General features: G+C 36.0%; 1 protein-coding gene across 8 annotated transcripts in view; it reads left to right on the forward strand.

The window, feature by feature from the left end:
• Window positions 1–20,723, forward strand: part of LOC105465799 (utrophin) — a 579,736-nt gene that overhangs the window by 213,363 nt on the left and 345,650 nt on the right. For all 8 annotated transcript variants that reach the window (XM_071096556.1, XM_071096557.1, XM_071096560.1 and 5 more), the window contains 6 exons: window positions 9,175–9,354; window positions 12,222–12,350; window positions 12,967–13,137; window positions 14,545–14,706; window positions 15,131–15,268; window positions 20,271–20,462. In XM_071096556.1, coding sequence (XP_070952657.1) covers window positions 9,175–9,354; window positions 12,222–12,350; window positions 12,967–13,137; window positions 14,545–14,706; window positions 15,131–15,268; window positions 20,271–20,462 — 972 coding nt within the window. The remainder of the gene's footprint in view (window positions 1–9,174; window positions 9,355–12,221; window positions 12,351–12,966; window positions 13,138–14,544; window positions 14,707–15,130; window positions 15,269–20,270; window positions 20,463–20,723) is intronic.

Consider the following 20,723-nt stretch of genomic DNA (forward strand, 5'->3'; position numbering starts at 1 on the left):
TTTAAGTCTGATACAAATTATGCAATTGTCCTTCAGAAATCGTGCACCCACCACATGAGAATGAGAATTTCTACTTGACATCATGTCTTGGTTATTTAATTAGAACATTTTTTCACTAGTTTATAAGTCTTCTATAGCTCCTTTAAAAATACTACTTTTTCCTCTAATTCTGACCATTTTTTAAAATCACCAAATTGGTCTTTTAATTTGAAACTTTTTATCTGTTCTGATTATCAATGCTTAGTGAGTTGTGTTTGACTGCAAAAAAATTGTTTTATTACTATAGCTTCCTTTTTTGTTTTTTTAAGCTTTTTTCTTTGGAAAAAAAGTAAGCCCTTCTGAATATTTTTTAATCAACAAAATCCATCTTTTTCTTCATTATTTCTGCCTTTAGTGCTTAGAAAGACCACCTCTACTCCAGGTGCATTTAATTATTTACTTATTTTTTTCCACTAGCTCTTTTTTTTTTTTTTTTTTAATTGTTATACTTTAAGTTCTGGGATACATGTGCGGAACATGCAGGTTTGTTACATAGGTATACATGTGCCATGGTCGTTTGCTGCACTCATCAACCCGTCATCTACATTAGGTATTTCTCCTAATGCTATCCCTCCCCTAAGCCCCCACCCCCTGACAGGCCCCAGTGTGTGACATTCACCTCCCTGTGTCCATGTGTTGTCATTGTTCAACTCCCACTTATGAGTGAGAACATGTGGTGTTTGGTTTTCTGTTCCTGTGTTAGTTTGCTGAGAATGATGGTTTCCAACTTCATCCAGGTCCCTGCAAAGGACATGAACTCACATTTTTAATGGCTACATAATGGCTACATAGTATCCTGTGGTATATATGTGCCACATTTTCTTTATCCAGTCTAACATTGATGGGCATTTGTGTTGGTTCCAAGTCTTTGCTATTGTGAGTAGTGCTGCAATAAACATACGTGTGCATGTCCTTAGAGTAGAATGATTTATAATCCTTCGGGTATATACCCAGTAATGGGATTTCTGGGTCAAGTGGTATTTCTGGTTCTAGATCCTTGAGGGATCACCACACTGTCTCCCACAATGGTTGAACTAATTTACACTTCCACCAACAGTGTAAAAGCATTCCTATTTCTCCACATCCTCTCCAGCATCTGTTGTTTCCTGACTTTTTAATGATCACCATTCTACCTGGCATGAGATGGTATCTCATTGTGGTTTTGATTTGCACTTCTCTAATGACCAGTGATGATGAGCTTTTTTTCATATGTTTGTTGGCCACATAAATGTCTTCTTTTGAGAAGTGCCTGTTCATATCCTTCACCTACTTTTTGATGGGGTTGTTTGTTTTTTTCTTGTAAATTTGTTGAAGTTCCTCGTACATTCTGGATATTAGCCGTTTGTCAGATGGGTAGATTGCGAAAACGTTCTCCCATTCTCTAGGTTGCCTGTTCACTATGATGGTACTTTCTTTTGCTCTGCAAAAGCTCTTTAGTTTATAGATCTTATCTGTCAATTTTGGCTTTTGTTGCCTTTGCTTTCGGTGTTTTAATCATGAAGTCTTTGCCCATGCCAGTGTCCTGAATGGTGTTGCCATTTAAGTCTTTAATCCATCTTGAGTTAATTTTTGTATAAGGTGTAAGGAAGGGGTCCAGTTTCAGTTTTCTCCTTATGGCCAGCCTGTTTTCCCAACGCCCTTTATTAAGCAGGGAATCCTTTCCCCATTGCTTGTTTTTGTCAGGTTTGTCAAAGATCAGTGAGTTATAGATGTGTGGTGTTATTTCTGAGGCTTCTGTTCTGTTCCATTGGTCTATATATCTGTTTTGTTACCATTACCATGCTGTTTTGGTTACTGTAGCCTGATAGTGTAGTTTGAAGTCAGGTAGCATGATGCCTCCAGCTTTGTTCTTTTTGCTTAGAATTGTCTTGGCTATATGGGCTCTTTTTAGTTCCATATGAAATTTAAAGTAGTTGGTTTCTAATTCTGTGAAGAAATTCGATGGTAGCTTGATGAGAATAGCATTGAATCTAAAAATTACTTTGGGCAGTATGGCCATTTTCACGATATTGATTCTTCCTATCCATTAGCATGGAATGTTTTTCCATTTGTTTGTGTCCTCTCTTATTTCTTTGAGCAGTGGTTTGTAGTTCTCCTTGAAGAGGTCCTTCACATCTCTTGTAAGTTGGATTCCTAGCTATATAATTCTCTTTGTATCAATTGTGAATGGGAGTTCACTCATGATTTGGCTTCCTGTTTATCTATTATTGGTATATAGGAATGCTTGTGATTTTTGCACATTGATTTTGTATCCTGAGACTTTGCTGAAATTGGTTATCAACTTAAGGAGTTTTTGGGCTGAGACAATGGGGTTTTCTAAATATACAATCATGTCATCTGCAAACCGAGACAATTTGACTTTTTCTCTTCCTGTTTGAATACCCTTTATTTCTTTCCCTTGCCTGATTGCCCTGGCCAGAACTTCCAATACTGTGTAAATAGGAGTGGTGAGAGAGGGCATCTTTGTCTTGTGCCGGTTTTCAAAAGGAATGCTTTCAGCTTTTGCCCATTCAATATGATATTGGCTGTGGGTTTGTCATAAATAGCTCTTATTATTTTGAGATATGTTCAATCAATACCTAGTTTACTGAGTGTTTTTTAGCATTAAGGGGTGTTGAATTTTATTGAAGGCCTTTTCTGCATCTATTGAGATAATCATGTGGTTTGTGTCATTGGTTCTGCTTATGTGATGGATTACATTTATTGATTTGCATGTGGATTACGTTTATTGATTTGCATTGAACTAGCCTTGCATACCAGAGATGAAGCCGAATTGATCGTGGTGGATATGCTTTTTGATATGCTGCTGGATTTGGTTTGCTAGTACGTTATTGAGGATTATCGCATTGATGTTCATCAGGGATACTGGCCTGAAATTTTCTGTTTTTCTGTGGTGTCTCTGCCAGGTTTTGGTATCAAGCTGATGCTGGCCTCATAAAATGAGTCAGGGAGGAGTCCCTCTTTTTCTATTGTTTGGAATAGTTTCAGAAGGAATGGTACCAGCTCCTCTTAGTACCTCTGGTAGAATTCAGCTGTGAATCCATCTGATCCTGGGCTTTTGTTGGTTGGTAGGCTATTAGTTACTGCCTCAATTTCAGAACTTGTTGTTCGTCTATTCAAGGATTCAAATTCTTCCTGGTTTAGTCTTGTGAGGGTGTATGTGTCCAGGAATTTATCCATTTCTTCTACATTTTCTAGTTCATTTGTATAGAGGTGCTTATAGAATTCTGTGATGGTAGTTTTTATTTCTGTGGGATCATAGGTGATATCCCCTTTATCTTTTTTTGTGTGTGTGTCTATTTGATTCTTCTTTCTTTTCTTCTTTATTAGTTTGGCTAATGGCTTATCTATTTTGTTAATCTTTTCAAAAAACCAGCTCCTGGGTTCATTGATTTTTTTTGAAGGGTTTTTTTGTGTCTCTATCTCCTTCAGTTCTGCCCTGCTCTTACTTATTTGTCTTCTGCTAGCTTTTGAATTTGTTTGCTCTTGCTTCTCTACTTCTTTTAATTGTGATATTAGGGTGTTGATTTTAGATCTTTCTAGCTTTCTCCTGTGGGCAGTTAGTGCTATAAATTTCCCTCTAAACACTGCTTTAGCTGTGTCCCAGAGATTCTATTATGTTGTGTCTTTGTTCCCATTGGTTTCAAGGAACTTATTTATTTTTGCCTTAATCTTGTTATTTACCCAGAAGTTATTCAGGAGCAGGTTGTGCAGTTTCCATGCAGTTGTGCAGTTTTGAATGAGTTTCTTAATCCTGAGTTCTAATTTGATTGTGCTGTGGTCTGAGAGACTGTTTGTGATGATTTCTGTTCTTTTGCATTTGCTGAGGAGTGTTTTACTTCCAATTATGTGGTCAATTTTAGGATAAGTGTGATGTGGTTCTGAGAAGAATGTATATTCTGTTGATTTGGGGTGGAGAGTTCTGTAGATGTCTATTAGGTCCACTTGGTCCAGAGCTGAGTTCAAATCCTGAATATCCTTTTTAATTTCCTGTCTCACTGATCTATCTAACAGTGACAGTTGGGTGTTAAAGTCTCCCCCTATTATTGTGTGGAAGTCTAAGTCTCTTTGTAGGTCTCTAAGAACTTGCTTTATGAATCTGGGTGCTCCTGTATTGGGTGCATATATATTTAGGATAGCTCTTCTTGTTGCACTGATCCCTTTACCATTATGTACTGCCCTTCTTTGTCTTTTTTGATCTTTGTTGGTTTAAAGTCTGTTTTATTAGAGACTAGGATTGCAAGCCCTGCATTTTTTTTTTTTTTTTTTGCTTTCCATTTGTTTGGTAAATATTCCTCCATCCCTTTATTTTGAGCCTATGTGTATCTTTGCACAAGAGATGGGTCTCCTGAATACAGCACACTGATGGGTCTTGGCTCTTTACCAGTTTGCCCCTCTGTGTCTTTTAATTGGGGCATTTAGCCCATTTACATTTAAGGTTAATATTGTTATGTATGAATTTGATCCTGTCATTATGATGTTAGCTGGTTATTTTGCCCATTAGTTGATGCAGTTTCTTCATAGTATCCATGGTCTTTACATTTTGGTATGTTTTTGCAGTGGCTGGTACATGTTTTTCATTTCCATATTTAGCGCTTCCTTCAGGAGTTCTTATGAGGCAGGCCTGGTGGTGACAAAATATTTCAGCATTTGCTTGTCTGTAAAGGATTTTATTTCTCCTTTGCTTATGAAGCTTAGTTCAGCTGGATATGAAATTCTGGGTTGAAAATTCTTTTCTTTAAGAATGTTGAATGTCGGCCCCCACTCTCTTCTGGCTTGTAGGTTTTCTGCAAAGACATCTGCTGCGATTTTGATGGGCTTCTCTTTGTGAGTAACCTGACCTTTCTCTCTGGCTGCCCTTAACATTTTTTCCTTCATTTCAACTTTGGTAAGTCTGATGATTGTGTGTCTTGGAGTTGCTCTTCTCAAGGAGTATCTTTGTGGTGTTCTCTGTATTTCCTGAAGTTGATTGTTGGTCTATCTTGCTAGGTTGGGGAAGTTCTCCTGGATAATATCTTGAAGTGTGTTTTCCAACTTGGTTCCATTCTCCTTGTCACTTTTGGGTACACCAATCAAATGTAGGTTTGGTCTTTTCACATAGTCTCATATTTTTTGGAGGCTTCGTTTGTTCATTTTCATTCTTTTTTCTCTAATCTTATCTTCACACTTCATTTTATTAAGTTGATCTTCAATCTCTGATGTCCTTTCTTCCCACTTGATTGATTCAGCTGTTGATACTTGTGTATGCTTCACAAAGTTCTCATGCTGTGTTTTTCAGCTTCATCAGGTCATTTATATTCTTCTCTAAATTGGTTATTCTAGTTAACAGTTTCTGTAACCTTTTATAAAGGTTCTTAACTTTTTTGCATTGGGTTAGAACATGCTCCTTTAGCTTGGAGGAGTTTGTTATTACCTACTTTCTGAAGCCTACTTCTGTCAATTCATCAAACTCATTCTCCATCCAGTTTTGTTCCCTTGCTGGCAAGAAGTTCTGATTCTTTGCAGAAGGAGCGGCATCCTGGTTTTTGGAATTTTCAGCATTTTTGAGCTGGTTTTTCCTCATCTTTGTGGATTTATCTACCTTTGATCTTTGATGTTGGTGACCTTTGAATGGGGTTTTTGCATGGCCATTCTTTTTGTTGATGCTGATGTTGTTGATTTCTGTTTATTAGTTTTCCTTCTAACAGTCAGGTCCTTCATTGCAGGTCTGCTGAACTTTGCTGGAGGTCCACTCCGGACCCTGTTTTCCTGTGTATCAGCAGTGGAAGCTGCAGAACAGCAAAGATTGCTCCCTGCTCCTTCATCTGGAAGCTTCATTCCAGAGGAGTACTGGCCAGATACCAGCTGGAGCTCTCCTGTATTAGGTGTCTGTCGACCCCTGCTGGGCAGTATCTCCCAGTCAGGAGGCACAGGAGTCAGGGACCCACTTGAGGAGGCAGTCTGTCCCTTAGCAGAGCTCAAGTGCTATGCTGGGAGATCTTCTGCTCTCTTCAGAGCCAGCAGGCAGGAACATTTAAGTCTGCTGAAGCTGTGCCCACAGCTGCCCTTTCCCTCAGGTGCTCTGTCCCAGGGAAATGGGAATTTTATCTATAAGCCCTGGCTGGTGCTGCTGCCCTTCTTTCAGAGATGCCCTGCCCAGAGAGTAGGAATCTAGGGAGACAGTCTGGCTACAGCAGCTTTTCTGAGCTGTGGTGAGTTCTGCCCAGTTTGAACTTTCTGGAGGCTTTGTTTACACTGTGAGGGGAAGACTGCCTACTCAAGCCTCAGTAATGGTGGATGTCCCTCTCCCCACCAGGCTCCAGCATTCCAAGTTGACTTCAGACTGCTGTGCTGGCAGCAAGAATTTCCAGCCATTGGATCTTAGCTTGCTGGGCTCCATGGAGGTGGGATCTGCTGAGCTAGACCACTTGGCTCCCTGGCTTCAGTCTCCTTTCCTGGGGCATGAATGGTTCTGTCTTGCTGGTGTTCCAGGCGCCACTGGGGTATGAAAAAAAAACTCCTGCAGCTAGCTCAGTGTCTCCCCAATCGGCCACCCACTTTTGTGCTTGAAACCCAGGGCCCTGGTGGTGTAGACACCTGAGGGAATCTCTGGGTCTGTGGGTTGTAGAGACCTTGGGAAAAGTGTAATATCTTGGCTGGATAGCACCGTCCCTCACAGCACAGTCCCTCATGGCTTCCCTTGGCCAGGGGAGGGAGTTCTCCAACCCCTTGTGCTTCCCTGATGAAGTGACACCTTCCATGGGCTGAACCCACTGTCTAACCAGTTCCAGTGAGATGAACCAAGTACCTCAGTTGGAAATGCAGAAATCACCTGCGTTCTGTGGTGGTCTTGCTGGGGGCTGCAGACTGGAGCTGTTCCTATTTGGCTATCTTGCCAGCTACTTCCTCTACTAGCTCTTTCATAGTTTCATCTTTTTATCTTTAATGCATTAGTCTTTCTGGAATTTAGGGAATTCATGGTATATTTCATGAGGTAAGGCTCTAACCTTCTTTCCAAAAGGATAACCAATTATCTCAGCACTATTGGTTGCATAATTAACCTTGTCCCCACGGATTTGACATGCTAAGTTCATATATTCTTATTTTCCTGTTGCCTTTCATTGTTTTCTACTCCACTGATCTGACCCTGTGAAATGTACCAGTGTTTAGAGTGTTTAGCCATGTTTTATAGTAAATTTTAACTGCAGTTAATGGATTCTCTCTCTTTATGCTTCATTTTTGGTAGGTATCTTATATGAACTTTAGAATTTTTATTGTTAAATTCTTAAATTCTACTGGAAATTTTGATTTGAAATGCCTTAAATTCATACACTTGTTTAGTGCAGAATTGCTATGTTTGTTATATTAATTCTATTTGGTAACATACATATCTCATTTTTCTCCCAAATTCTTTCACATTCCTACATAATGTTTTGATTTTTTTCTTTACAAATATTATTCATGTATGCACAGTTTATTCCTACATATCTATTTTTATTGCTATGTAAAAATATACTTTTCCTTTTTTTACCAAGTGCTTATTGTTGGTACATAGGTGATACTGATTTTATATACTTAATTTTTAAACATCCATGGTCCTGTACTTATAAATTCAATTCGTTTTCAGCTGATTCTCATAGCTTTTTTAGGTAAAGACTGAAAGCAATGAAAAATTTGTTTCTTTTGGAATAATATGCTTTTAAGTTTCCATTTAATCTTATTTCAGAGTTGAAATAATGATGATATATACAAGACATAAATTCACAGCACGTTCTCTTCATTAGAGTTAATCAAATGAAAAATCAGTATGTATTAATAACATAACCACCATCTTTTTATCATTGTCTTTTCAGATTTAAGGAACATGCAGATTTCACAGCATTTTGATGTATTTGCACTTAAAGATTATGTAAAATTATTTTCAATGCAAAACTTAAATAATATTTTCATTTCTGAATGAAATGGAAATAACTTATTCCATAACTTAAATATCACTATTTTCAATGTAATCTTTTTTACTATAAAAAAGGATGTTTACTATTTAGATGTAATTACTTGTAGTTCATTTTTTTTATAGTTCTTAAACGCTATTCTAGTCAATCAGTATATACCCACTGAAGAAATGAAAGGTTCTTATTAATAATTGCTGAGAGCATGGATATTGGGTATCCTTTATTCCCCCACCCCCTCCACTAGAGAAGAACTTTGGAAAGTAGTATTTTAGTTACTTCATAAATATACCAGTAATTGACATGGCCAAGTGAATGTTTAAACCTGAACTCACTTGTGATTTTGTAATTGGTATGCTTTCCAAGGTGTGATTTAATGTATAAATATAAACTTGAGTTCCTTAAAATTATTGGTTTAAATGTTGATTTAAAAAATGATCATTAATAGTAGCAGTAGGGTAGATACATGCATATGCTTTTTGACTGAAAGAGCTTCGCAGTTTTAATTGTGGAACTCATGCTCTCTCTACAATTCTGTGACTATACACTTTGCCTGGTAAAACTTATGAATGTGCCAATCACTTTATCATCATACTATCCAGAGTATTATCTTTGCACTTACGACAGTTGTAAGACCAAAACTTAGACTTGCTGTTCTCTTGTGAATTACTTATATGACATTTTTTTTGTAATGTTTATTTGAGATATTATATGTGAAATCAGCCAGCTATAAAATATTACCCTTGTAAGTACCTATAGTACACATCAATAGTTTCCTTTGGTAATCTAGGAGATAAATTCATTGTGAATTTTTTTAAGTTGTGAGTTCTAGGATCCTTCTGCTTTGCCAGCTTGTAGTTACTGAAAATGAAATTGCGCCTTTACATTTAGAGTGATGATGAAGGTAATTGGCATTCATATGTAATAAATGGATTTATATTTAAATAAATGAAATAATTGCTTTCCCACAGCTGAGTGTATTAACACTCATTGGTATTTGCTGAATTACACATTTTGTTTTTCATTTGGAACTTAAAAATTCTCATTATGTTAATAAGTTTAGGAATTTTGTAAACTTTGTCATTGTAAATTAGGGAGTCATGGACTACTTTGTATATGTGGCAGAAAAGTTTTTAATAATTTAAGGTTGTATACACTTTTATAATATTCTGAAGGATCAAGTATTTGATTTTTTTTTATTTTCTAGAATGTTCTGAAGGATCTGGAAAAGAGAAAAGTTGATTTAAATACCATCACAGAGAGTAGTGCTGCCCTGCAAAACTTGATTGAGGGCAGCGAGCCTATTTTAGAAGAGAAGCTCTGCGTCCTTAACGCTGGGTGGAGCCGAGTTCGTACCTGGACTGAAGATTGGTGCAATACCTTGATGGTATGTCTCAGGAAAAAATTAATAATGAAATCTTCTCCTCTCTTCTAGTTATTTTTTAAATGAGTACAACTTTGATTAAATTTCAAGTCCTATTTACTGTGTGTCACAGTAATATTTTGCTTGTGAATTAATTTCATTAGACTAGGTTTTGTTTTTTCTTTGAAAAGGTAATAACTAGAAATAATTTACAATGTTTCTAAAATATTCATGATCTACATGGAGTGAGGTACTTTCATATTTTAGTAAATGCACCTTATTTGTTTCATTTTAATGATTTCATATTGTATTTAATTTTCATACTATCAGAAGCTATTTTTATATATAATCTTTATAGTGTTTGAATAATGGCATACTGGTTAAGAGCACAGGCTCTAGCATCTGATGGCCTATGTAAAATTTTTCACTACTAGCTCAGTAACATTGGTCAAGTTACTCAAACATTCTCTAAACCTCAATTGTTTAATTTGTAAAATGGACATTATTATATCTGTCTCAGACAGTTTTGCAATGATTAATTATAAGCCTTAAACATGTAGTGCTCTTAAATAACCAATTAAATAACCAAAACAACCAATTTTAGATTTTGCTATATTTATAATTATTAAATATTGTATATGTGTTAGTCTTTGGTTATGCCACTACTCTGTAAATTATCTCATGGAAATAGTTATCATTTAATTTTTATAGTGGTTTTACGTTCCTATGATACTAACTGTGAATATATGGCCACCCCACCCTCCCCTGCTGAGGAAGGCATTGTCATTTATATATAAATTTTTTAATTCTGAAATTCTAATAAAATATATATAATTAAAAATATATATATTTTTAATTCTGAAATACCTGAGATAGGACTTTTATCAAATTTATAGAATTACTAGGTAATGGATAGAGACAACAAGCATACATTATTGTGTGTTTGAATATTTATTTAAGTTCATCAGGATGTGTAGGGCAGTGAAGAGCCATGGACTTTGCTCTTGATCTCTAACAGATTTATATCCACAGTCCTTGACTTATTAGCTGTTTAACCTTAGCTAAGTTACTTAATGTTACTAAGCTGAAATTTCCATATATAGAGAATGAGAACAAAAGTATATACCTAACAGAGAATATAATAGTGAATATGAGATTCTTGGCTCATAGAATATGCTCATTAAATATTTTATATATTAATTTTTAATTACTAGCTTTATTTCACATTCTCATGGCCCTGATTTCTGTATTCTTCTGTCTATACCTTTCAAACTCTCCATTCAAGCAGTATCTTTCTAACGCTGTTAGAACATTTGATTTAACTGCTTGAAAGGGGTAAACAAGTCTGGTGCTCATCAGTTCTTCCTACTTAGGATCCAGATCACTGTTGATATTTTCTCATATCATTTATTAGTTCACACTTTCTTTTTTTTAATGTTTATTTTAAATTCAGGGGCACAAGTGCAAGTTTGTTTTCTTTTATTTTTATGTCTCTTATTTGTTCACTTTTTTTTTTTTTTTTTTTGAGGCTGGCTGTCACTCTGTCACCCATGCTGGAGTGCAGTGGTATGATCACAGGTCACTGCAACCTCTACCTCCCCAGGCTCAGGTGATCCTTCCACCTCAGCCTTGCGAGTAGGTGGGACTACAGGCATGCGCCACCACACCTGGCTAATTTTTATATTTGTTTTTAGAGATGGGGTTTCACCATGTTGTCCAGGCTGGTCTTGAATTCCTGAGGTCAAGTGATCCTCCCATCGGGCCCTCCCAAAGTACTGGATTACAGGCGTGAGCCACCATACCCAGCCTACATTTTCTTTTTTCAACTATTTTTCATATTATAGATTAATAATTTCTTTCTTTGTAAAAACTTTTACTGTCTAAGCATTTTCCAGTTTCTTTTATCCCACAACATATAATTGCTAAATGTTAATTTTATCATAAGCCTCCTTACCCTTTTCGGTCACACTCTAACTTCTTGCCTTAGATTAACTGCTTTTCCCAGTCATAATCTGCTTAACTGTTGCTTCTGTTTTCAAATCTGTTCTGTCAAGCACGTTTCATGTCCTGCTTCAGGACATCTTGCTGTGGTCTATGCCAGATGTAATATTAAGGGCTGGTGATATAGAGGTAAGGAGACAAAGGCACTGTCCTTTAAGCAGAGCATACAGCATCTTTTTTTCAATTCATATTTTCATCATTTAAAAAAATTATTCAGTAAGTGAGTGTTTAAAAAATATGGGCCAGGTGCGGGTGCACACCTGTCATCCCAGCACTTTGGGAGGCTGAGGTGGGTGGATCACGAGGTCAAGAGATCAAGACTATCTTGGCCAACATAGTGAAACCCTGTCTCTACTAAAAATACAAAAATTAGCAGGGGGTGGTGGTGCACACCTGCAGTCCCAGCTACTCAGGAGGCTGAGGCAGGAGAATCGCTTGAACCCGGGAGGCGGAGATTGCAATGAGTCGAGATTGCACAGATTGCACCACTGTACTGCAGCCTGGCAACAGAGCAAGATTCCATCTTAAAAAAAAAAAAAAAAAAAAAAAAGATTGAGGAGGGCAAATCAGATCAGTTGTAATATAAGAATGAGTAATAAGAGATGAACTTGCATTGAAATTGAAAAAAAAAAACTTTCAACTTTTATTCTACTTCAACTTTTTATTGTGCTGAGGTCTAAATCAGATAAATTTAAGAAGTGTTAAGCAGCATAGATGTGCATTTTTAGGAATGAGATTTATTCACTGAAGAAGAGCTCTGCAGGAAGGTGAAAGCTTTTCTTTAAATTCATGATACAGTTTGCTCTTTGAAGGTCTTTTAAATCTCTTTTAAGATTATCATCTTAAATATTTCATATGGTTATGTAAGCATTTTATTAATTCCTTTGTAGAACCATCAGAACCAGCTAGAAATATTTGATGGAAATGTGGCCCACATAAGTACCTGGCTGTATCAAGCTGAAGCTCTATTGGATGAAATTGAAAAGAAACCAGCAAGTAAACGGGAAGAAATTGTGAAGGTGGCAAACATAGAGACATCAGTAACACTTTTGGGGTGGAATGTTTTGTTGTCATGTTTTCTCTTGTGGAATGCTCTAAGTTACTTATGCTCTTATTCCTCCCAAGCGTTAGATTCATTAACATTTATTTTGATGGGAGAAACTGAGACAATAAGAGACAAACTCAATAAGAGACAAACTTGAATTGAAATCGAAAGACTAGTAAGAGACTTCAGCACAATCAACAAGAGTAAAAGCTATGCACATAAGATGCCAATGAGTCTTGCTTACTTCTGCATTCTCCACTGAGTGCTGCTTACTTCTGTATTCTCCAGTGACCCTTACTTACTTTTGTATTCTCCAATGAGTCTGTCTGTCTTCTGTACTCTCCAATATGTCTTACATACTTCTATATTCTCCAGCGAGTCTTACCTCTGTATTCTCCAATGAGAGTTGCTTACCTCTGTGTTCTCCAATGAGCCCTATGTGAACAGCTCTTGCCTGGTTGATTATGCTGAAATCTCTTACTGGGGATCCCAGATATTTATTTAAACTACCTTTCATTCTGTAAAAGCATCACACTCATGTTTGGGTTTGATTTTTCCCATGAGATAATTTTGTGTTTTCTTATAATTAGCGTTTAGTATCTGAGCTGGATGATGCTAACCTCCAGGTTGAAAATGTCCGCGATCAAGCCCTTATTTTGATGAATGCCCGTGGAAGCTCAAGCAGGGAGCTTGTAGAACCAAAGTTAGCTGAGCTGAATAGGAACTTTGAAAAGGTGTCCCAACATATCAAAAGTGCCAAAGTGAGTAATTATGTTTTTAGGGTAAACCATTTTTCCTATGGGTATGTATCTAAATGATAGTCATACAGTATATACATAAACAATTTTTATTTTATTATTTTAATTTTATTGTTTTCTCGCTCTGTCACCCAGGCTGGAGTGCAGTGGCATGATCTCACTGTAACCCCCGCCTTCTAGGCACAAGCTATTCTCCTGCCTCAGCCTCCCACGTAGCTGGGATTACAGGCGCCTGCCACCAAGCCCAGCTAATTTTTGTATTTTTTTTTTAGGAGAGATGGGGTTTCACCAACTTGGCCAGGCTGGTCTCGAGCTGCTGACCTCAAGTGATCTAGCTGCCTTGGCCTCCCAAAATGCTGGGATTACAGGCGTGAGTCACTGCACCCGGCCAACGATTTTTAAATTAAAATATTTTCGATCACTTTTTCTTTGAATGGAATTTGTCCTTATTTTTTTTTGTGATTGTGCATATGAAGGAGAGGAAACAAGCAATTAGTATTGAAGAAAATAACCTATTTGAGAAAAGGTTTCAAAGACTCAATCAAAGGTTTGAATTGGTTAAGAAATGATTAAACTAATTCCCAACCTAGGGATAAATATTAAACCCTTTATTTTATGGTCATACTCTATATATATGTTCACACTGCACACACCACAGAACTTATTTTTTTGTGTTTTACATGATGACAAATCTAAAAGTTGGATAATTTCACAATTTAAACCTAAGGTAGGAAAGTACTACCTGATTTTATAAATTTAAAAAAGAGCTTTGTACATTTAATTAAGAGGGTAATAAATAGGAGCTTTATGAGAGAGTGCTAGTTTTCCCACACTTAGCCAACCTCAGAAGGTATTTATCTGCATTTACTTTTATTAAAAATGTTTTATTGAGTTTTAGTTAAATATAAAATTTTTCTATGTAGATGTTATCTGAAAAGATGACATTGAGAAATATGCACTTCTTTGACGTTTGTGTATGAAAATTCAAGGGGAATTCTACTGAGGAAACTTAACTGGGAGACATTCTGTGAGGTGACCCTGCCCTAGGGGGCTGGGTGGCTGTTCTTCCTTTCTGAAGCCATGGTAAAGATGGTTTCTGGATCATGGCCATAGTTTCCTACTATGCTCGCATGTGGTCTCCAGATCCACGCCACAACACTCTGGGCAGCCACAATGAATTGCAACACTACATCACATCCCTGGCGAGAGTTTGAAGAAAACGGGTAATTCAGAAAAGTCTAAACTGGTAAAATCGTTGCCATATAAATGAATGAAACCAATGTTATCTGAGTTGAATAGGAAAGTCAATAAAAAAAAATGCTAGTTTCTCTCTTGACACACCATCTCTCTGATTAGTGATGGAAAGTCAAATTAAAAATCTATTTTCAGAGAATTCTTTTCCTTCTACAGTTGCTAATTGCTCAGGAACCATTATCATACCGATGTTTGGTCACCACTGAAACATTTGAAACTGGTGTGCCTTTCTCTGACTTGGAAAAATTAGAAAATGACATAGAAAATATGTTAAAAGTTGTGGAAAAACACTTGGAATCCAGTGATGAAGATGAAAAGGTTGGTTCAAGGAGATTTCAAAACCATGGTGTTCTCATTTTTCTTCTCTATTAATTTTATTTTTACATCAATGATGTTTACCCATATAATCTGTCAAACATGATGAAACAGATTCAAATGTGATTTTTTGATGTGTGTTGATGTAAGAGTCACATGATTCATGTACTTAAAAAGAAAATAGACACACTTTCTGAACTAAACATAATTCTTAGTATTATCTAATGTTTGCTAAACTCTCTTTGAGATATTTTATCTTCAAATATAAAATATCTTTAAACAATATAAATTTTTTGATCGTTCAGGTTAACAATCTTGACTTACACTATATGAAGTAGGTTGGTTTTCCTCCTTAGGAGCTGCTAGGAAGTGACCTTAAGCACTTTTCTTTTGAGTCATTTTTTTTTTTTTCCTTTTAAACATTTAGATGGATGAGGAGAGAGCCCAGATTGAGGAAGTTCTACAAAGAGGAGAAGAAATGTTACATCAACCTATGGAAGATAATAAAAAAGAAAAGATCCGTTTGCAGTTATTACTTTTGCATACAAGATACAACAAAATTAAGGTATTATGACTGGAGAGTCTCTGTTGCATTTAAATACCTTACTTAACTCTTGCCATTCAGATGTGTGATGCTGCATCACAGATGCTTTAAAACACACCAGCTGGAATATCATCTCCTCCTCTAGTGTGTGTTACTAGACGTGTTCATATTTTTGGATGGTGCAGAACTCAAAATAGAAATGTAAAACGTTATTATTGGCCATCTCTTTTGAATTTCTGATTGTGTATCAAACCTAAAAGAGATCTATCTATTTCAGAAGTGGCTTCCTCCAGTTCCTTCTTTTATTTGTGAAGGTCTTGGCTATGGCAAAAAAAAAGTTTCTAGTTTAAAAATAACTAAATTTGTGAAACTGATGTAATCTGATTTATATTCTAGTAAAGATTCACTACCAGCTCCATTTTTATTTCTTTATATTTTCTTTTTTTAAAAGATGGGGTCTCACTATGTTGCCCGGACTGATCTTGAACTCCTAGGCTCAAGTGATCTTCCTGTGTCAGCCTCCCCAGTTGCTGGGACTACAGGTGTGGGCCACCATACCCAGCTCCAGCTCTTTTTAAAATGGCAATCTTTCTATCTGCATTTAAAGTGTGCTCTTGTTCCCTGGGGTCTGTTCTTTGGTAGTTCCTTCTTGAATGATTTTTGTTTGATGACTTTGGAAATTAAGTAGATCAATGATGGTACTGTAATTTTACTGTACCTTTTCTATGTTTAGATATGTTTAGATACATAAATACTTCCAATTGTGTTTCAAAAATTGCCTCTGGTATTCAGTACAATAACGTGCTGTAAAGTTTTAGACTAGGAACAATTGACTATACCACATAGCAGAGGTGTGCAGGAGGCTGCACCATCTAGGTTTGTGTAAGCGCACTCTATGATGTTTGCATGAAAATGAAATGACCTAAAGATACATTTCTCAGAACATGTCCTTGCTGTTACTAAGCAATGCATGACTATACTTTAAAAACTAGCCATTCTCTCAAGGCTGAAGCCTCAACATCCTTGTTAACTGTTTCTTGTTCCTCACATACTTTCTCACATCACACTGAGTAGGCATTAAAACCGTTGGGTCTGCTTGAAGCAACATACAGGTTTGAACCTCAAGTTAGATATTACTCTACCAGCTGCTTGTTTTATGATCATGAGAAAGTGACTTAGCTTATTTTACTTCACTATCCTTTCCATAATTTAGACTTATGATTTTCTCCCATGATATTATATCCCATGGACATATTCTTATGTCTGTTTTTTTTCTCACTCTAGCACGTCCTTTGTATCTTCCTCAGAGTTATTCTCCCCCAAGTCATGGCTGATCATGTCATTCCTTCATCTAAGAAACTCTTTAGGAAAATATTGCAAAATACAGAAAAAGCTTTAAATGCAAGATTCGTCAATATAACAACATACAAAGTCTTCAGTCTAACCCCTGGCTCCTTATGTCTTTGATTTCCTGTCACTTTCCATGTAGGACAGCTACGCTGGTTTTCTTTACATTTTCCTAAACACATCATATGCACATCTGGGAACTTACTAATTTTATTCCCATTCCCTAGAGTGAGTTTTGTCTTTTTAGGTTAGCTGAAAAATGCATTATCTTTTAAGACTCAGCTCCATTTTTATTTCTAACTTCTGTCAGATTATATTATAGTTTTCTGCTTTATTGTGACTTTTTAAAGTATCTTTCTTCCCTAATGCTTCTCCAAGTTCAGGCCATATCTTTTTCATCTTTGGGTCTGAAATCAGAAATTATTACTGGCACAAAATAGAAATAAGTTTTAAGCTTTTAATACATAAATAAATTTGTTAAAAGTACTAATGTATATTATACAAGCTAATTTCATTCTGGCTTTACTAACATTGGTAGGCCAACTATGATACATACTTCAAATCTATAGTTTTCAAACTGATATGATTCTTAACTGTGAACATTAGAATTACTTTGGGGAGCTTTAAAAAAACTATGGTGCCAAAATCTAATTCCTGAACCGGTTAAATCAGAATCTCTCAGGTTGGACCTAGGTGTGGGCATTTACAAAAGCAAAACACAAAACATTTGTAGATTATTGTAATATACAATTCGGATTGAGAAGCACTAGTTTACAGGACTCATTGTCTTATTTGAAATATGTTAAGTGACCTTTTCCAATTTGTTTACTAGAGTATTACTGTTTTAAAATTATGTATGAGCACTTTTTAAAGATATTAACCACTTGCCATAGTTGCTATAACATATTACTTATTGATATTTATCTTCTAACTATTTTACCTTTAAGATGCAACCATTTAAAATTTTTGTTTAGCCACAGGTGACAATGTTTTTCTTTAGTGATTTTTTGGGGGTTCCTGTTTTGGGATCTAAAAAGTTTTTGTCCTCCAGAAAGTTGATGAATATTCAATTCTGTTTAGTTCCAGGTTTTTCCTATGGTTTGGTAAAAACAAAACTTAGAAATTTAATAAAACAGTCACTTAAAAATCTCTTTAATCTGGACTTTGCTATATGATGTGAGCTACATCATGTAACACTGTCTCATGTCAGTACTGACCTCTAGTATATTTGTGTTTCCGTGTCCTAGGAGAATTCTTTAAAAATAAAATTGTCCAGAAGTAACGTCTCGGTCAGATCTTGAGGACATTTTTTTAGTCCTAGGGCATTTTGATTGATCACTCTGTTGGGGGAAAAAAAAATCAATTTCAGGAATACAGAAAGCACATGTTTAAATCTTGAACTGCCTTGCTGCTTCTGTAGGAGTGTGAACACTCAGAAAAATCTTGGATTGTCTTATAGTCTGAAAAGAAAAAGAGACTGTCTTAATGAATGTGAATTTTTTAAACTTGGAGCTCTATGATACCTACTGACCTCCCTAGTTTATTCTAAAGCTTCAGGTACATGTGGTCTTGCAGAATGACAATCCATTACGTAACTGAAGAAGCAGCACAGGACTTCCAGTCTTGTAGTAGTAGCTGAGGTATAAAAGTGGCTCTCAACATTTACCTATGTGACATGTATTATCTAGTGGTGCTAAATGAGGAAAGTACTACAAAGGTAAATGTCCTACAAGTATAATAAAGTAGTTGGATGTCTGGAGTTTTTTGTTCTTTTGGAAAACAGATGACCTTCCAGCAAAATTTTGGTTAATAGATGGGAAGCCAAGAAGGAAAATGGGTCCCAGTTTTCTCTTTTACTTTTTTGACATGATTACTCAACCTAGAAACACTTTCATTGGGCTATTTTCTTTTCCTTAAAGTTAAGAGGGAGAACAATTGAACCTAGTTTTCTGATCTTCCAAAATAAAAACATTGGCTTATTTGAAATGAAAATCTGAAAGAATTATTTTTGATTTTTTCTTTTCTTAAAAAATACTAGCATCTTTTTATTCGTAGCTGGTTTCTGGGTAGATATGTTATTTATTTCAGCATTCTTTTATATTTGCTTAAAACACAGAATTTGCTTCCTTAGACATATGGGTAAACATCTAGAAATGCTTTCTGACTAAATTGTAAAAATGTGGCATTAGGATAAAATTAATCTTGGTGACAAGTATAATTAGTTCTGTTGTTAAAGTCAAAAAATCTATAGACCTGCTTGTAACTTGGCTATCCAGAACTGCCCATCAATTGATGAAAACAGTTTACAAATTCTAGGAGGCAATAATGCAGTCCTCTAGGTTCAACACCATGTTATCCACTCAATGATTTTAGTCATGAGTCTTAGATTCATTTAGAGATTGCCTTGTAACCATTTTCAAGATCACTAACTAAATTAACATGCATTTGTGATCATTTTAACTATCATCTCAAATTAACAGATGATTATATTTTTTTTAGAAGTTCAACATAGGAGAAGTGAAAGTGTCAAGGAAGGTACCTTAATTCATGAGCAGCTGCACTTTGGCCCTTTGGAAGTGGTAATAGACAGCATTTATTAAATTGTGGCCATCTAGGAGTAGAGGATTTGAACTCCTGAAGGACTGATGGTCCATCCCAGAGAGCACTTTATTGTTTAGAAAGCTCTGAGAAGAGGGCTGGGTGCGGTGACTCATGCCTGTAATTCCAGCACTTTGGGAGGCTAAGGTCAGCTGATCACTTGAGGTTAAGAGTTTGAGACCAGCCTGGCCAACATGGTTAAACCCCATCTCTACTAAAAATATAAAAGTTAGCTGGGTGTGGTGGTGCATGCCTGTAATCCCAGCTACTCAGGAGGCTGAGGCAGGATAATCACTTGAACTTGGAGGTAGAGGTTGCAGTGAGCCCAGATCACACCACTGCACTCCAGCCTGGGAGGCAGAGCAACACTCTGTTCCCACCCCACCAAAAAAATAAAAATGAAAAAGAAAGATCTGAGAAGAGGATCTAGAAAATCTATATTAGGGCAGATGAGTAGTCCATAGAGCCTCAAGTCTGTCTAAATATGGCACTTCGTGATCTAGTTTCTCATGTAGGATATTCCTGCTCTGTAATATTATTCTCAGAGGTTAAGATTACATACTGAATTACCTGGATATTATTTTAATCAAAACCCTTTGTGCATTCCATGTTGTGTTATGGAAACATGTTTAACTTGCTTATATTTTTAGCAGTGAGGTGCAATTTTAAAATTGTGATATTTCTAAAAGAGTGAAATAATAATGGTATCAACATGTTTTATTTCATACGAAACTTTATGATTGGCAGCATATTCTCATTCTTTCAACAACTCAAGAAAGGAATTGTTATGTTTTTTGTTTGCTGAGTTTAGATGACATAGACTTAAAGCCTGTCAAATTATTAACATACTTATACTGTTTAATAGCATGCTGCAGATGAAAATTAGAATACAGATTGTTAAGGGTTTCTGTTGCAAGGTAGGTTTATAATATAAAACATTAAAACTAAGTTTTAAAAATTTGGTTCATGATATTTCATTCCTTCACACAATAGTCGTATATTTTCTTAATTTGTTATTATTCATTGTGGGGGTATTTTAATCCTTTTTTTTTTTTTTTTTTTTTTGCTGTTTTTGTAGGCATTCCCTATTCAACAGAGGAAAATGGGTCAACTTGCTTCTGGAATTAGATCATCACTTCTTCCTACAGATTATCTGGTTGAAATTAACAAAATTTTACTTTGCATGGATGATGTAGAATTATCGCTTAATATTCCAGAGCTCAACACTGCTATCTACGAAGATTTCTCTTTTCAGGAAGACTCTCTGAAGGTAGACCTCCGGGCATTGTGTTTGAATGGCCACAGTTAATGCAGAAGTAGAGGAAGAAATTTGTTCTCATGCCTACTTAGATGGTCTATATCTTTTACAGTTTTTGCCAGGGGATTAATAATATGTATGACTAGTAAAGCTTTCCTATATTGTCCAAGAAAACATAAAACATTTTGAATTTTTAAAAAGTGGGTATGGATTGTTAAGTGTGCACAGCTATAAATTATTTGCAACATCAGAGCCTTCGTTTAAAATTAAACA

This window comes from Macaca nemestrina, chromosome 5 (genome assembly GCF_043159975.1).
Source record: "Macaca nemestrina isolate mMacNem1 chromosome 5, mMacNem.hap1, whole genome shotgun sequence".
In the NCBI taxonomy this organism is placed as follows: domain Eukaryota; kingdom Metazoa; phylum Chordata; class Mammalia; order Primates; family Cercopithecidae; genus Macaca; species Macaca nemestrina.